We start from the raw sequence: 18,240 nt of genomic DNA on the forward strand, positions 1-18,240 counted from the left end.
TGCAGTGGGATATGGAGGTCTCATTAGGTCCATTCAGGGTGTTGCACAACCATGTCGTTCTATGACGTTTCCATCGCAGAGACACCGGCGCTCCTCATCGCTCACTGGTCTGTCCCTCACCCAGTCCCTGTAACCGCTGCTCTGCTCTCTGTCTCGGCCACTTCACCTCGACTTGGATTTTCCTCTGCTGGAATCCTACCATATGGCCTTCTCTGTGTGTCTGCAGAACATAAGTGTGATTCCCCTCTTTGCAAACTTTGTTATACAAATAACATTTTATTACATAGGAATGTTCCTGAAAGAACAAAGATCACGGGAAGCCCCCAAATGAACTATTTTCATTCTGAGCTAGGTTTCCCATTTAGAAGCATGCCTTGAAAAGCAGAAACCATGAGAGAAATGTCTGGGTCCATGAGACACCTTTACATGCTTTCATTTTTCTGGATAGTCTACGTTTCAACTATTCTAATGGGCATGTTATCAAGTATTAAAATTATATCTAAATATTCTCCTCTTGCTAACAAGTTAGGTCATAAAAGAGTTCTTTAGGCTTTATCCAGACTATGTTTATTTAGTAAATAATGATTTAAAGATGAAAAAAAGAAGGCATGTTCCTTCTACCAATGAATAATCCCCTATAATACACGGCATCCTTCTTCTCTGCCTTACCCTTTAAATGTAGTGTGTGTGTGTGTGTGTGTGTGTGTGCGCGTGTGTGCACATGTGCTCACATGTACGTGACAGAGTGTGGCAGGGAAGGTTCCGGGGCTGTGCTCTTGTTCTTCCTTATGTCCCCTCAGTGGACAGACACTGTCCCTCTGTCCCCTTGGGCATTCTCAGTGACAGCATTCTGGAAACCCCTCTGTTGAACAACTAATTCATTTCCAGTTCTTTGACTCTCATAATGTAAGCAATAAGCACGTCTGTGCCATAAATGTCTGTTTCTTTAGGAATGATTCCTGTAAACACCAACACTGGAACACGCTTTACCCACATTTTTAGGGGACTGGCTGCTGGCTCCTTTATGCTGTCTTCATTAGGAAGAAGCATTGCTTTGGAGGGATCCAGGATTCTATAGATGAGACCTGAAATCATGAGGAGGACAAGCCAGCAGTGATGACGTCGGGGCCCTGGGAGTGACCATAGAGCATTGGGGAGGCTGCCCACAGCGCCCTCATATGTCCTCTCCCAGATGCTCCCCTGCCCCGTGTCCTGGAACACACCTCACCCATGCCCTGTCTGGTGACACGCTCCAGCCACTCCAGCCCCCCGGGCTCAATCACCCAGACTCTCACTGGCGCAACCAGACCCTCCTCCAGGCCAGCAGAGGGGCACAGGCCAGGCCACTCCTCTCGGCTTGCTCCCTGTCCTTCCTGGCTGAACCCCATCCTCTCAGGGACGAACCTCCAAGGACAGTGCCGGTCAGTGGGTGACAGACAAGTGTTCATGCAGATGGAGTTTTAGTGGCAACATCAAGAGCCACATGAACTGTGTGAGCAAGAGAGGCCTTTACAATGCACGTCGGCTGCTCATGGAAGCTGCAGGATGGACAGAGCCTCAACCAGGGCCTTTGGCACTGGACAGAGCTCATCCACACCCTCAGGATCTTCTGGCTGTGACCCCCTGACCCTGCCAACCCCAACCTTGGTATCCCTCAAGTTAAACTTGTGTGAGAGAGGGGGCCGGGCTTCCTGCTGACACCCCTCCTCTCCCACAAAGTCGGGTAAGGGGGAGTCCCCTTGATCTGACGCTCTAATAGAGGTCGTCGTCAGTAACTCCTGTCTTGCCCGCCAGAAGATGGAGCTAACCAGGCACACAAGATAGATCCTCAGAGAGAGGACATTTGGGGCTCTCCCTGCAGGAAGAGAGAGAAACACCAGCGAGTGGGACTCAGTGAGAAAGGGGAGCTCTGAGCACTAGGGGAGGGGCTGCCGTGGGCTGTGCGCTGCCTTACTGGTCAGGGGCTCAGGCTTCGTGTTGGCTTGCAGGGAGTGCCCAGGCTTCATCCCACCAACAGGTCCATCAAAAACCAAACTGACCTCCATCAAACATTTTCAACTCCAGCCACGAAAAGGCTCTGGGGCCCTGGCAGTCAAGGAGGCCTAAGGCGCTATGTACCAATGGTTCCACAGTGGGGGAAGAGTGGGACAGGCGTGATGGAACTGGGGGCAGCTCATTTCCCTGCTTTGGGGAGAAAGAGCCCCATCACAAGGCACCCCAATATTTGTTCTAAAAACAGGTGGCAGCACAGCGGGCTCCAGCTTGCCAGTCTCCACACGGAGGACTGTCCATGTCCAGGACACTAGCTCTGGGGGACGTCCTGCCCCAGGGCTGGCCTGGGTCTGATGGGTGAGCACCAGTGTAGTGGGATCCCATACTGGCGGGCAGGAAGGCTTTCTGGAAGGACGACTGGGTCAGGGGAGTCTGGATTGGCAGGCTGAAGGGACACAGTAGGGCAGAGGCCCAGAGCCCATGACGGCAACGTGCTCCCAGGGGGCTACTCTGAGCAGGTCAAGCTGAGGATTACTGAGTATCTTTTGAGAGCATGAATCATGACAGTCAATCCCCCTAACAAGCCCATGAGGAAGGGCAAAATGCTGTCTCTGTTGGACTCCGAAGGAAACCAAGGCTTTAAGAACCTGCCCCTCTCCATGCTCCCCATTGAGTCATAGGCAGGATTTGAACGCAGGGCTTGCCAGGCTTGTGGGCCCGACCTCACAAGAAGGTTGCGTCCAGATGCTTCAGAAGGGACTTCTCAACTCTGAGGTTCCATGAGCCTTTGTACCCAGGGAGAAACCTCCTCCTGCCCAGACACAGGCTGGCTGGGACTGGGAGAGTCCTCAGTGCCAAGGCACAGCGTCGTCAGACAACAGACCCAGGCCAAGCCCCAGTCAGAGGTGGCACCACTGCCCCTTGAGTTCAGGGAAGTCTCCAGGCCGGGGGTTGGATGTGGAATTTTGTTTCCAGCGAAACAGACTGCCCGAAAACAGGGACGTTTTTTCCCAGCTGAAAACATCTCCCTGTTGAGAGAACATTCCTGGAGAGGTGACTGGCTGTAAACACATCCCTCAGTCAGTCTGTGTCACGGCTGACTTTTAAGAGAATGGATTCTGCTGCGGGGTAGGGCAGCAAAGACCACAGGCTGAGGGCTACGGAGTAGATGCCGGACAGCTGGGGTGTCCCCGGGCTGTTCAGTTTGAGGATGTCACTCACATAGCTGCTGGCATCTGTCCTTGCTGATAAGTCTTTTGTCAGTCAAAGTGCTTTTCAGTGTTTTGAATACCTCTCTGTGCGTGTGATGTTCTGTCATCGGGCTCCACTATGTCCATATGTGGACTTATCTGTATCTATACTGCTTAAGACCTTGTGTGTCCCTTCAGTCTAAATGCTCACCTTTGCTTTCTCTTTGCTTTGCTTTTCATCATTGTAACTATATCTTACATTCAAAAGAGTGCTTAGACCGTGTGAGTAAGGAACCCAGTCCCTGTGTATCCACCACCAAATTAAGAGCCAAACCTTCTCCGGTATCTTAGAAGCCCTTGTGTGCTTTTCTCTGATCACACCCCTTTCCTCCCTACGAGAGGTACGCATCGCGTGAATTTTAAGTCAGTAATTCCCTTCTTTTGCTCAAAGGGTGCAAGGGTCTACCACCATTTTATGTGTTTCTACACATTTTTTAATTTTATGTATTATTCTACTTGGTATTATTGGAATCCTATATTCTCTATTCTTCTATGACTTGCTTTTTTCGTTCACCATTTAGCTTTTGAGCTACATCCTTATTAATGCATGCAGTTCTAGTGCGTTTATTTTAAGCAAGTATATGGACTTCCATTATATAAACCTCCCAGCAAATAAATGCTTGTAGAGTGAGTGGACAAGTGAATAAACTTACCTTCACACATTGCCCCACTTTTGACAACCGTATTTTGCTCTCTCATGTGATCTTTTCCCAACCGTGGCCTCCAGCACAACTCCTCCGTCTTGCCCAGCCCCGTTCCTCAACTGGCATCTGACCCAGCTTCTCTCCACTATAATAAATCCCTGAGCTTTATTTCATTTTAAATCAAAGTTATACTTCTTTGGGCAATCTTTGTGATTAATCAATGAGCTAGTCAATTACTTTTAAAAGAAGACTGTAAGGAGCATGTGACTAGGTGCCTATCTAGCAAGATATCCCCAGTGGATGGACTCATCTACTAGAATACATCAAATATTAAGGACACCCACTCCACTGGTAGCTTTCACCTTGAAAGCTCTTCCTTCTATTGAGCTGAAACTCCCTCCCAGCACATGCACCTTGGATGGTTATTCTGCATCCTAAAGACGCAGGCAAGGAACCTATCCCCACGTCAACTCATCTACTCAAATGCCTGTGAAGTATAAGGAGTCCCTTTTGTCCCACTTCCCTCTATACACACTCAACCCAACTCAAGATCTTCCCTTTTCTGCGTTCACAATTTTTTCTTCCTTTTTCATCATTTCTTATTTAATATGATTTCTAAGTTCTCTCAGTTGGCTGATCACTGTCCTCTGAACTCCCTCCTATCTATCAATATGACATATGATATGATCTCAGGAAATGATTCCCCTGTCCCCTGTTCCCAAGTCTCATGACTTGCAGCATTTATAGTCTGTATCAGTGCCTTGTGACACATGGTAGACTATTTTAGATGTAAACATACACAAGAAACAGTGGAACACCAAGTAATTCCTCTATAGCCACACCTTGGACATCCTGTGCAGTATATAGATCTGGGGAAGAAACAAGCATTAGAAAATCCTAAAAGTTCTATGCTGAACAGCCACGATGAAGTTCAGGCTCCCTGTTCTAGGTGAATTTGCTGTCTAATAAAAATTATTTAAAAGGAGATGAAAAGTAAGAAAAACCTGAAAAAATAAACAAAAGCCTACAAAATAAAAATACAAAGAATGCTACCTAGTGATTTCCCTGAGCTCTGCAGCTTTGCAGCCCTCTCTGATCAGTGAACTTGAGAGGGGTGAGCTGTTCCTGATGGCCTTCTAGGGGAGGGGCTCTTGCCCTGATCCTCAGGTGGACTTCCCCTGGTGCAACTGCAGCTGGCCCAAGCAGCAGAGACGGGCCCTGGGTTCCAGTAAGTGCCGCTGTTTTACTCCCTGCAGACTTGCAGCACCGATGGCTGAGGTGAATGTCACCGCACCCTGCTCCCTACCCCGGAGCTGAAAATTCACACCCAGCTCTTCAGTGAGCCTGCACAGAAAAAAACATTCCACCGGTCTTATCTCCTCGGATTCTGTCAGAACTCTGGGTTCACCCTGCCAGGGACGAGGCATTTTTATCTCAGGCACGTGACTGAGTTCCAATTCCAATTGTTTTGTTTTGTTTTATTTTTAAAGATTTTATTTATTTGAGTGAGAGAGTGCATGAGAGCGGAGAAGGTCAGAGGGAGAAGCAGACTCCCCATGGAGCTGAAGCCCTATGTGGGATTCGATCCCAGGAATCTGGGATCATGACCTGAGCTGAAGGCAGTTGCTTAACCAGCAGAGCCACCCAGGAGGTGGGAACCACCCACTCCAGGTTCTATGGATTCCAGTGACACAGACCAGCACCAGACCTGCGAGGTGTCAGAGGTCTCACCAAGCTCCTGCTTCTTCTGGACCTCTCCCAGGAAAGTGATCACCCAACTATGCTGTGATTCGGACTACAGGGCTTTACAGAGTAGAAAGCCAGGACGTAGCTTCATGGTTTTCAGCCATTTTCCCTAACTGATGTCTGGGAACTCAGAAGCATTCGGGCCCCACCTGGTCTTCTGGGGACCACCGGGATCTTGAGATCATGCTGTCACACCTGGGATATCACCCCACTTCACCCCTTGAACACTTTTAAGCCAGGAATGTCCCAGACAGGGGTAGACACCTAAGTGTTTCAATCATGCACCTGGCTGTCGATGGAAACTTTGCAGTAGGCTCCTTCAGGTAGGTGCCTCCCCTTGGATGTATCCATAGCCCTATCATCCGCATAACTTGTTCCCACCCAAGGGCCAAGGGCCAAGGGCCAATGGCTAAGGGCCAAGGTCATTCCCTTACTAAGGGATTTCACTGAAAATTCGAAGCCTAAGTTCTTGAGAAGCTACTACCCAGCCCTTTGTAGGTGGGGCTGTTGTCTTCTGGGACTCCAGAATATGAGCACTGATGAACACATGTGTGCACACAGGAGTGAGTGTGCTTGTGCAAGTTACTAATTCATTAATATATTTGGCTGCTCTCAAGTTGGAGGTATAAATATTTGTATCTGTTAGAGCTTGTTGGATAGACCCCTTTATTATAATACAGTACTCTTCTTCATCTCTTACTACAGTTTTTGGTTTAAAATACAGTTTTTCTGATGTAAGTATGGCTATTCCAGCTTTGTTTTGATGTCCACTAGCATGATTCATTAGCATGGTGTCCATTAGCCTGGTCCTCCAGCCCCTCACTTTCAGTCTGGAGGTGTCAGTTGGTCTAAAATGAGTCTCTTGTAAGCAGCATCTTGGTGGTTTTTTTTTCTTTTTTAATCCATTCTGAAGCCGTGTGTATTTTGATTAGAGCATTGAGCCTATTTACATTCAGAGTAATTACTGATAGATATGAATTTACTGCCATTGTATTACTTGTAAAATCGCTGTTCCTGTAGATTGTCTGTGTTCCTTTTAAAAATGGTTTAAAAAGTTCCTGTAACTTTTGTTATCTATTTCCTGCTCTAAGAATCCCTTTTAGTATTACTTGCAGAGCTGGTTTAGTGTTCATGAACTCCTTTAGTTTTTGCTTATCTTGAAAACTCTTTTTTATCTTTCCCTCCATTCTTAATGATAGCTTTGCTGCTTGGCTGTGTTATTTTTCCCAGTCAGCGTGTTGAATATATCATGCTGCTTATTTCTGGCCAGCTATGTTTTTGTGGACAGGTCTGCAGCTAACCTTATGTGTCCACCCTTGTAGGTTAAGGACCTTTTGCCCCTTGCTACTTTCAGAATTCTCACCTTATCTTTTTTGTTTTGTGAGTTTCACTCTAATATATCTTGGTGTTGACCTGTTCTGTTTGGGTTTTGAGGGGAGTTCTCTGTGACTCTTGGACATAAATGCCTGTTTCCTTCCCCCAATTAGGGAAGTTGTCAGCTATAATTTGTTCAAATAAACTTTCTGCCCCATTTTCACACTTTTATTCTTCTGAGACTCCTGTGATACAGATAATATTGCACATTGTTGAATCACTAAATTCCCTAAGTTTGTATTCATGATGTTTTCTTTCCCTCTTCTTTTCAGCTTTGTTATTTTCCATAATTTTCACTCTGTATCACCTATTTGGTTCTCTGCCTCTTCCATCCTCATTGTGATTACATCCAGTTGGTTCTGCCTCTCAGCTATAGCATTTTTATTTCAGCATGACTAGTTTTATCTCTGCAGTGAGGATTTCTCTGGTGTCTTCTATGCTGCTTTGAAGCCCAGGTAGTATTCTTATGACTGTCATTCTAAATTCTTGTTCAGATATATTGCTTATATCTGTTTTGAGAAATCCCTGGCTGTGATTTCTTCTGCTATTTCTTTTAGGGAGAATCCCTCTGTCTTGTCATTATGTCTAGGTTTCTGTCTTTTGCATGTCATGAAAGAATGTTATGTTTCCTGCTCCTAAGAGGAATACTATATTAAGAAGGGATCACACACTGTCCAGGGTCTTGCACTTCAGGAAGTGTTTCTGTTGGATGCTGTGTGCACTCTGATGTTGTGTTTTGGCTGCCCTTTTCCACAGGTCAGTTTGCTCAGACTTCCTCCTTGCTTGCAGTGGGAGGTGGTTGAACCTTTCACTAGGTGTGCTTTGATTTGTTTGTTGAGATAAGCCTAATTAAAAAAAAAAACTAAAAAAGAGGGGGCTGATCTAAGAAAAGAGAAAAGGAAAAGGAAGAAAAAACAGACAGACAAACAACTATAACCCTGATTCCAAATAATGAGAAAGAAGGAAGGAAAAGGGGGGGTGGGAAGGCTGATCCTACAAAGGCAAAAAAGAAACAAACCAACAAATGAACAAAAAACTATAAGCCTAATGCCAAAGGAATAAGAAAATAAAAATAAAGAAATAAAAGAATTCTTAAGAAAAGAAAACCTGGTCCTATTTCCACCAGAACTGAAGCTGATGCTTTAGAGCACTCTGTGATTAGTAGACCTGGTACATGTGGGGCAGCGTATGTTGTTCTGAGGGAGAGGCCCCCTGTGCTGGTTCACAGTCAGACCTGCCTTAGGAAACATGCCCCTGCTGGGTGCACAAGGGCAGGGTTTGGTGTAAGGGACTCCAGCCTCCCCTGGAGGTTCTGTTTCTCTCTTAAGTCCAACCATGGTGGTGGGGGGAAGGGAATGTGTGGAAGATCCTATCACCCCACCCTCTTAACCTGGGGGAAAACTCACAGCTGCTCCTGTTTAGGAGGCCCTGATAAAAAAGTGAACAACTTCTTCTCCTGTGTTCCAGGCTTTCATCCTATCACTGCACCTCAAGTTCCCTGTGCCTGGCCATCTGCACACCCTATGCCACAGTTATGTGTTTTCTCTTTGTCCCATGGCTGGTATTGAAAACTCCAAATCTTTAAGGACCCAGCAAGGTGTGGACCTGCTTCTCTCCCTAGGAGGAGAGGCTTGCAGCTTGCCCAGCACCATTCTGTCCCATAAAAGCAGTCACACAGAGTGGAGTCTGTTGGGCCCCACAGTGGAAAGCTGTGACCAGCATATCTGCCCTCTACACATGCTTCTGTCCCCTGCTGCTAAACAGCCACTCAGTGGCTCCTAGGGGGCCTTTTGTCCTCAGAAAAGCAAAATCCCTCTTCCACATGTACTCCAGGAGGGGGACTGATTTCTCTCAGTGTCATTCAGGGGATCCCCTCCCCCCAGCATATTGCAGGAACCCTATATGCTGTTCTTTCTCCTGCCCTCTCCCTCTCTCCCTGGCTTCACTCTAAAAAAATGGCTCCCTCCCTTTCCCAGCACCACAGCTTTTCTCTCCCCTAGTTCATAGCTCCAAACCTCACATCTGCCACTTTCCCTCCAGTTATGCAGATTATTTTCTTAATCCTCAAATCTATTTCCTAGTTGTTCAAAATGATTTGATGTTGAGCTCCTCTGTTTGAGGGATAAAGCAAACCCAGGGTCCCCCTGCTACTCTTCCAATTTTATCTTTCTTCTCAGTGACCTCTTCTAATTGAGCATATTTAAAAGTGCACATAATCATTTTCTGCATACTTTTTCCCCACTCTGTACCGCTGTTGATGCTACTGTTAATTCACTTGTTCAATCATTAATTAAACATATATTGAATGCCTACTATGTCCTAGGCCCTGAGGGTACAGTAGTGAAGTAAACAAATTAACAAATATTTACCCCTCAGGGAACACATCTGTAGTGGAAAAGACAAAGCAAATAAATATGTTGTGTGTCTGATATAAATTCTGTGGGGAAAAATAGAGGAGGGAAGAGGACCAAGGAGAGCCAAGATGCGGATAGGGTTATAATTCTAAGTGGGATGCTCAGGGAAGCCATCACTATAGCGTTACCATTTGGGCAAAGATCTGAGGTGGTGAGGGAGCAAGCCATGGGGACATTTGGGGAATATTTTTCCAGGATGAAGGAACAGCAGTTGCCCATTTTGAAGCAAGAGTATGTCTCGCACTTTGGGAAAACTGAGGTAGGAGCAATAGGAGAGAGGTCAGAGAGAGAGAGTTTATAGGCAACCATGGTTGTGTTGTCCTACCTATTTTCTTAAAAATTGGTAACTATCCTTCACTACTTAATCTTTTTCCTTTTTTTCTTTCCTCTTTAACTCTGGTAAGTCACCAATTGTTAGTGATCCTAACCCTCTTCAGTTCAGACGTTTATCATTGGTCACCCAATTGATCTACTGCTAGCTGCACACTTGATATTCAGCACCCATTCAAGAGCTATTTTTCAAACACTGTCTGTATTGCAGGGCTGCACTAGGTATTGTAGATACACAGGCCATCAAGCTTGCCCTTAGAAAATTCACAGTATCTGGAGAGAAAATCAACAGGCAGTTGGTCACGTGACAGTGAAGTAAGTGCTTTGAGAAGGGAAGTACAAGCAGACTAAGTACCATATGGTAGATGGGTAGCTCCAATTTTTGAGGGTTAGTGCAAGCTTTCCAACAGAAATTATCTTCCTGTTAAGCTCTAAAAGATAAGTTGAAGAGTTAGACCCTCAAAATGAAAAGAAAGAATTTCCAATCAAAGGGACCACTTGTACAAATGCCCAGAAAAGAGAGCCGAATGTGGTTTAGTGTTACCAGATAGAGGACAGAAGAGGATGACTCAAAATCAAGCTGGAGAAATACAAAGGAGCCAGATCATGTATGATCTCTAGAGGCCCTTTTAGGGTGTTTGGTTAATCCATCTGTTACCAACATCATCAGTTTCAAACTTGAATATAATACATAGTTTATCTCCGAGAACTGAAACCCACCAATGATTCCTTAGTGGCTTTGTGCTGAATTCAAGCTGTAACAGGCACACTTGAGGTTCTTTAATCTGCCTTTGCCTCTTCAGCCTCAGGTCCCACAAGCCCCACTCTTACTTTATACACCAGCAGTGCGGGACAGTCTCCAGGACCAGAGAAGTCTCCAGGACCTACCAAATGCTTGGAATGCTCTTTGGCCCTTCCCAATCTCGTGAATTCATGTTTATCTTTCAAAAATAATCTCAGAGGTCATCCCTTTTTTTTTCAATATTTATTTATTTGAGTTAGAGTGAGCGAGCCTGAGCAGAGGGGCAGAAGGAGAGGGAAAGAAAAACTCAAGCAGACTCTTCACTTAGTGCAGAGTTTGACACAGGACTCCATCCTTCAACCCCAAGACCATTAGCTGCCCTGCAAACAGGAGGTGGGTATTCAACTGACTGTGCCATCCAGGTGCCCCTCAGAAGTCATTTTCTATACGAATCTTCCCCAGAAAATTCAAACGAAGTTAATCCTTTACTCTTCCATGCTACCACCCCACTTCTGTTTGATCTTTTCATTGCAATTGCCTTCATCTGTAACAGGTTGTTTATATATTAAACTTCTCCATTGGTTTGAGCTCTTTGAGGGTCTCTGGGTTTGGTTTTGTCTGTGTATCCTTAGCCTGACAGTTAGCCACACTTAATAAGGCTCGGTTAATTTACACTAAAGAACAATGAGAATTATCTATAGGAAAGAATGAACACTAATTTATAGCTCATTTAAGTCACACAATTGTGATAGAGCTCAGCATATCTTAGCAAAGGAATCACAGACTTTTTTTTAATTCTTAAATTCAGTTCAGTTAGCATATACTGTATTACTATTTTTAGGAGTAGAATTTAGTGATTCATCAGTTGCATATAGCACCCAGTGCTCATTATATCAGGTTATGTCCTTAATGCCAATCACCCAATTACCCCTTCCCCCCACCAACCTCCCATCCAGCAACATTCAGTTTCTTTTCTAGAGTTCAGCCTTTCTTATGGTATGCCTCCTTCTCCATTTTCATTTTGTTTTATTTTTCCTTCCCTTCCCTTATGTTAATCTGTTTTGTTTCTTAGATTGCACATATGAGTGAAATCATACAGTATTTGTCTTTCTCTGACTTACTTCACTTAGGATAATACACTGTAGTTCCATCCATTGCAAAAGGCAAGATTTCATTCTTTTTGATGGCTGAGTGATATTCCATATAACACATGCACACTCACATAACAAATCTTTATCCATTCATCTGTTGATGGACATCTGGGCTCTTTCCATATTTTGGCTATTGTAGGTATGGCTGCTACAAACACTGGGGTGCAGGTGGTCCTTCAAACCACCATGTTTGTATCCTTTGGTTAGATACCTAGTAGTGCAATTTCTGGGTCATAGGGTAACTCTCTTTTTAAATTTTTGAGGAACCTGGGTGCCTGGGTGGCTCAGTGGGTTAAGACGCTGCCTTTGGCTCAGGTCATGATCTCAGGGTCCTGGGATCGAGTCCCACATCGGGCTCTCTGCTCAGCAGGGAGCCTGCTTCCTTCTCTCTCTCTCTCTGCCTGCCTCTCAGTGTACTTGTGATTTCTCTCTGTCAAATAAACAAATAAAATCTTAAAAAAAATAAATTTTTGAGGAACCTCTATACTGTTTTCTGGAGTAGCTCTACCAGTTTGCATTCCCACCAGCACTGTAAGAAGGTTCCCTTTGCTCTGCATCCTCACCAACATTTGTTGTTTCCTAAGTTATTTATTTTAGCTATTCTGACTGGTGTGAGGTGGTATCTGGTGGTGGTCTTGATTTGTATTTCCCCGTTGGTGAGAAATGAGCATTTTTTCATGTGTCTGTTGGCCATTTGTATGTCTTATTTGGAGAAACATTCATGTCTTCTGCCCATTTCTTGACTGGAATTTTTGTTTGTTGGGTTTGAGTTTTGTAGGTTCTTTTTAGATTTTGGATACTAGTCCTTTATTTGATATGTCATTTGCAAATACCTTCTTCCATTCCATAGATTGCCTTTTAGTTTTGTTGACTATATCCTTTGCCATGCAAAAGCTTTTTATCTTGATGAAGTCCCAGTAGTTCATTTTTGCTTTTGTTTGTCTTGCCTTTGGAGATGTGTCAATCATCCAGAGTTTTGTCTTCTTTTAGTCTCTCAGTTCTCTCATCTGCTAAATGAGGATGATAATACCTATACCCTAAGATTTCAGTGGTGATGAGATTTGGAACATATATGACATAAACTAGATACTTAGTTAGATGTTCATGATCCGGTGAGATTTTTATGAGTTGGACAAAATGTTATTTTATCCCTTTCAGACCTGTAATCACTGTGATCAAATTATTATAGATTGTCCCATTCAACATTAATAGGAGTCTAGGTATTATGGATTCCTAGCATCTGACTTATGAAGACATAACTAATGCTGTCTTTGTACTGTGCTCATGCTGTGTTCCTCTGGAGAGGCGGGCTTAATCCTTGAGCCTCCATGTTGCCTTTATGCCAGTGGCCATTGTCCATGACAAAAGGAAGACAGTTTCCCAGCCTCCAAACAAGGAACCTAGAAAATATTTTCTTATAAAAACTGTGCTATGAATTCTATTAATTCGTTATTAAGTTTTCCCCCCAAAGCTCTTTTATTTTTAACATAAACAGTTGTGCATTTTTAAACATACAAATGTATTCACCATATTTTTTATTGAAAATTGGTCTTTTTATCAAGGGGATCCAGACTAGTTTATCATCCTCCACATGTTGGTCTTTATTCTGAGCTAGCATTTCGAAGACTGAAACTTCCGTCGGTCTGTTCCATGTCCACAGCAAACGATTCTGTACCCAGAGGACTTGTAATGAAGTAGTATTACATTGTTGCTTAAAAACTTTGTATGGATTGAGGAAGAACTTTTCTCATATTATTTATATGTAGTTTGGGGGAAAGATGAAAAACAATAAAAATGGTAGAAGGGTAAAGGACTTTCAATTAGAGTGCTGGGTAATTTTCAAAAAGATTCATGTTCACTTCCCCTTTTTCATAATTTGCTTGATTTTAGAAGGTATGGCTTTTAGAAAATAGGTCTATCTTTGAGATTGATGGTTGCTGTAAATTTTTAAAATTGTAGTGATTCACATATATTTCATGTTAATGAAATTGGTAAGAATAGTCTAAGGCAGCATTCTTAATATATACCTATATACAAACAACTTTTCTTAACTGTTCTTAGCAAAAAAACGAATTAAAAGTAGAGAGGTAGAGATTTGAAATATGTTCATGTTGGGATGTGGTGCAATGCTTATAATATATCCTACAAATATTATTTATGTGAAAATGTGTTGTGGAGTTCACATGAAAAGCTCTGCAAATTGGAAAAGTTAATATTTCAAAATTATTTGTGTTAAGGACATCTGAGAGGAAATGATGAGACCTGGATCCTAGCCTTTTTATTACTGACTGTGACCTCTGGCAAGTCAACCTTTTAGCTCTTCTTAAAAATGAAGGCAAGGTCTAGGAGAGTACTAAGTTTCCTTCCAGCTGTAAATTTCTGTTATTGTTACTAAATCTTGATATGAGAAATTAGTCATGCTATACATAAAATTGTTTTACTCAAGAATTATTAATAGCATGAAATTTAATATTATAAATTGGTCTTTTAAAAAATAAAAATTCGAGGTTTTTTTTCCTAAATATTTGTTGTTTTATACACTATATTTCTTTACCAGACTTACTCTTTCTGAGAAAGAAAAGAAAATATTCTTCTCCTTTTTTTTTTTTTTTTGAAAATATTCTTCTTAGGTAAATCTCTTACTCTTCATATTTCCTGTTGCCTCTCCCTCTGCCTACCTCCCACCCACCGCAAGCACCTTTCCCACGCATACACACTGAAAGTAATCCTGACAACCACACAACCCACAGAGTAATAGCAGAGGTACCCTGACAAATTCCAGGCACTACTCTCTGCAGTAGAAATAGACCAATACTTGGCAACTGTGTTGTGAAAATATAATTCAGAGGAAGTAAATACATGCACAATTGTCTCAAATAGTATGATTTATAGCCTTGTGCAATTTAGGGGAGAAAAGGCATTTCTTCACTTACACACACACACACATTTTAAACCTTTTTTCTCTATTCTCTGTAAAAAATAATGAACAAATTAGTTTCACATCTACAAATATTATTTTGGGTACAGATACATAGTTTACATACACTTAGCTTTTACACCATGTTTAGCTTTCAGAAGATTATCACTCTTGAATAAACCCACTTTAGTGGGCAGTAAGTGACCAAAAGTGCCCTTAGGCACTTAGCCCATAGGGCTCAAGTCTTAGCCTTCTAGTCTGTTGTAGCAGTCCAGAGACTGGAAGGGCTAATCCAGTTTACAGGGTCAAGATCCAGAAATAATAATCCATCAGACTTGCATTTCATTAATTATGAATTAGGAGTTTTGGAATTATAATGAAGCCAGGACTTGGACCTGAGCTCTCCTAGTTGCCACCTATCACCTGACCTTGACAAACATAATTGCTATGGCACACTCCAAAGGAAAGACTTTGAGAGTCAAGTCAGACAAATACTGAGAGGAACCAGAAAAGCTTTAAAGATGAGAAATAATTAAATCAGAAAAATCCTACTTAGGTTGGAGAAGCATTTCTTGGAGAAAGTGCTTGTGGATTCTCCAAATGACATTAATCCATAGTTCATTTATTTTATAACATGTACCTTCAAGTTGCAATAGGACTGTACCCATTTACTAGTAAATAGTTTGGTTATTTGAGATGATGTTTCACATCTCTTGTTCTGGTGGGTGTTTGTCCTTGCTGTGGTTTGGTACATTATAGGGATCATGAGGATACTTGCATTTTTTCCTTTAATTTCTGGTTTATTAATTCTCTCATCAAAAATCTGCACAATCACCACAGATGAAGTCACTGCCAAGTGTTTCTCCTTCTGTTGTTGAATCTCCAGTTTACTTTTTGCCAGCACCATATTGGCTTTTTAGTCCCCCTGACTTTCTTCATTCTGCTCTTGCATTACTTTCACTCTTTTCGTGAGGTCTTTTTCTTCTCATGCATCCTCTGTCTTGCAACTCAATTTTTGGGTTCATTTTTCTTTGCATTATCCAAGTAATCCTAAGTCATACCAAAGTCAGTTGTCTTGGCACCACTGAAATGGGTTTTGAATCCAAATACAAAGATGACATCTCTTGTGGTCTTATGCATTTTGGCTAGTTTTTCCCAAACTTTTGTCTCCTGTTCTGCTGCCTTTCTGGAATGAAGAACATCAATGACCATTTGTTTCCACTGAGATAGTCTGATGGTGTGAACTTCCTGGTTCAGATAGTTTTTGTGTCATTCATGATAGTTAACCAATCTTCAAGAGCCAAGGAGTAAACCAAGATTATTTCTTCAAAGAGTTAAATCATGGGCTGATATTATTCCTTGATCTTGTTTCCTAGTGTCTCAGTACCCAGCCTCCTGTTTTGTTAGCATTTTGAGTAGAGAAGTTATACACTATACACTATAAGAAAGTGTACACCCAGAGAGTTAAGCAGAATAGTGAAATTGTGGCAAAAGGGCCATTTATATTTCTTACAGGACATAAAATTCAGAAGTTAAAATCTAGGGCCTAATGAATGGGGATTCTAATGAGGTACTCTTCCTACATAAAGCCAGGGACATATAAAAATACAACCAACCCAGACCATAGAATACATCAGAAAATTTGCATTGACATTGAGAAATTGCCTGTCTTGGATATATCACAACCACAAAAAAGTTAATAGATGGATTTGCAACCTATATTCTTACTACCCAAAAAACTTCTCCCAAATGTCAAACTGTGCATATAATTGAAAGTGTTTGCAATTAGTAGTGCCTAAGAATTTTATTACAGCAAATACAAATTCTTTTTGATTGGACTGTCTCTGTACGATAGGTTTCAAATAATTCTCACAATTAGTTTTCAAAGGAAAATAATTCATCACAACAACAACAACAAAACTAGTACACAAGGAAACAATTCTCAAGAGATCATTGGCAGTTACAACCTGATGGCAATAAAAGATTTTATAATTATCAGGCTTTGTTTATAAAGCAACTGTTTTATTTCAAGAAATTAAAGACCTTTATACATCTGCAGTGTATGGGAAAATGATTTTTGAATGATATAGAAAATATGAAGAAGAACCAAATATAAGTTCTACAACTGAAATTCAAAAATTGGAGTGGAAAGCTCATTGGGTGAGTTTAACAGATGAGACCAATTAGAAAAAGAATTAGAAAACTGGAAGTTACTAAAAGAAGATTATCCACAAAGAAAAGGAATACAGAGAGACAAAAAGATTATATGAAAAGAGGTTAAGAAAAATGAAGGATAGAATTAAAAGATCTAAAGCAAACTTGATCATAGTTTCACAAGAACAAGAGAGGAGAGCGACTGGGGCAAAGATAATATTTGAAGAGACAATGCCTCATTTTTTTTTTTTCAGAATGCATGATAGACACCAGTCCACGGAATAAAGCAACCAACGAATTCCAAGTATATTAAAAAGAAATCCAACTCTAAACACAGGCTAGTGAACTACTGGTTCACTATGGTGAATTCATTATGGCAACACCAAAGACAAAAATGGGGATTTTAAAACCATCCAGAATAGAAGTACAAATTACCTCCAGCAGATCAGCAATTAAACTTCCAGTAGACTTCTTATCAGCGATAGAAGCCATGGAACATTGCAATGGTATCTTCCATATACAGAAAGAAACAACTGACAATCTCAAGTACTTTTCCCAGGGGCACCTGGCTGGCTCAGTCAGTGTGGCATAGGACACCTGATCTCAGGGTTGTAAGTTTGAGCCCCATGCTGGGTGCAGAGATTACTTGGAAAAAAAAAAATCTTTCAAAAAATAAATATAAATAATAAATAAATAAAATACTTCTCCCAGTAAAAAATATCTTCCAGAAAATAAGAGTAGGGAGGAAAATTCATTTTTCCAACAAACAAACAAAAAGATGGAGTTTGCCATGATCCATACTAAAGCAAATTCTAAATTTATACTTCAGAATAAGTAAAATGATCAGAGATGGATGATCTAAGCTACAAAAGAAATGAAGATTTTTTTTAATGTAAAGAAATGAATAAATGTAAATAAACACTGACTGCATAAAACAATAATACTCAAGTTTTATAAAATTGAAAAGCAATTTAAATATATGAGTGAGGACTGAAATAAAGTATCTTAGGATCCTTGCATCATCTTGGTAGAAATTAGGAATGCTAGTTAACTTTCATCTTAAAAAGTTGTGTGTAGGGACGCCTGGGGGACTCAGTCAGTTAGAGCATCTGATTTTTTATTTTAGCTGAGGTTATGATCCTGAGTTGTGAGATCAATCCTGCTTAAGAGTCTTTCTCTTTCCCATTTCCTCTGCCCCTTCCCATATATCCCCACCCTGCTCTCTCCTTCTCTTTCTCTTTCTCAAAAAAGAAAAGAAAAGAAAAAGGCTGTTTATAGCTTTTAATTGCTAGGGAAACTGCTTTTAGAAATAACATATAAATTCCAATTGAATAGAAGATGAAAATGGAATTGTATTTGCCACAGCATAAAAATAATGTCAGATGTCAATGAACAAATTTAACAAAATACGTGTAAGATATTTATAGAGAATGTTATAAAACTTCAAAATGGATGGATGAAAAGGTATGTTGGGGTAGATCTATCTCAATTTCTCTCTCTCCCCCTGCCAACACACACACACACAC

The 18,240-nt window shown here is 41.7% G+C and overlaps 2 protein-coding genes across 2 annotated transcripts in view; one reads left to right on the top strand and one right to left on the bottom strand.

Annotated features, from left to right (window-relative positions):
• The window catches only part of LOC309848891 (uncharacterized protein), a gene marked incomplete at its 3' end in the record, with an annotated part of 339,926 nt that extends 339,793 nt beyond the window's left edge, over positions 1-133 (top strand). Inside the window, exon 9 of the mRNA XM_082700932.1 lies at positions 80-133. Within this exon, the coding sequence (XP_082557058.1) occupies positions 80-133 (54 nt within the window). The remainder of the gene's footprint in view (positions 1-79) is intronic.
• LOC309848526 (ral guanine nucleotide dissociation stimulator-like) overlaps positions 1-18,240 on the bottom strand; it is a 438,233-nt gene that overhangs the window by 355,046 nt on the left and 64,947 nt on the right. The window lies entirely within an intron of this gene.

This window comes from Mustela nivalis, assembly GCF_964662115.1.
Source record: "Mustela nivalis genome assembly, chromosome: 15".
Taxonomy (NCBI): Eukaryota; Metazoa; Chordata; class Mammalia; order Carnivora; family Mustelidae; genus Mustela; species Mustela nivalis.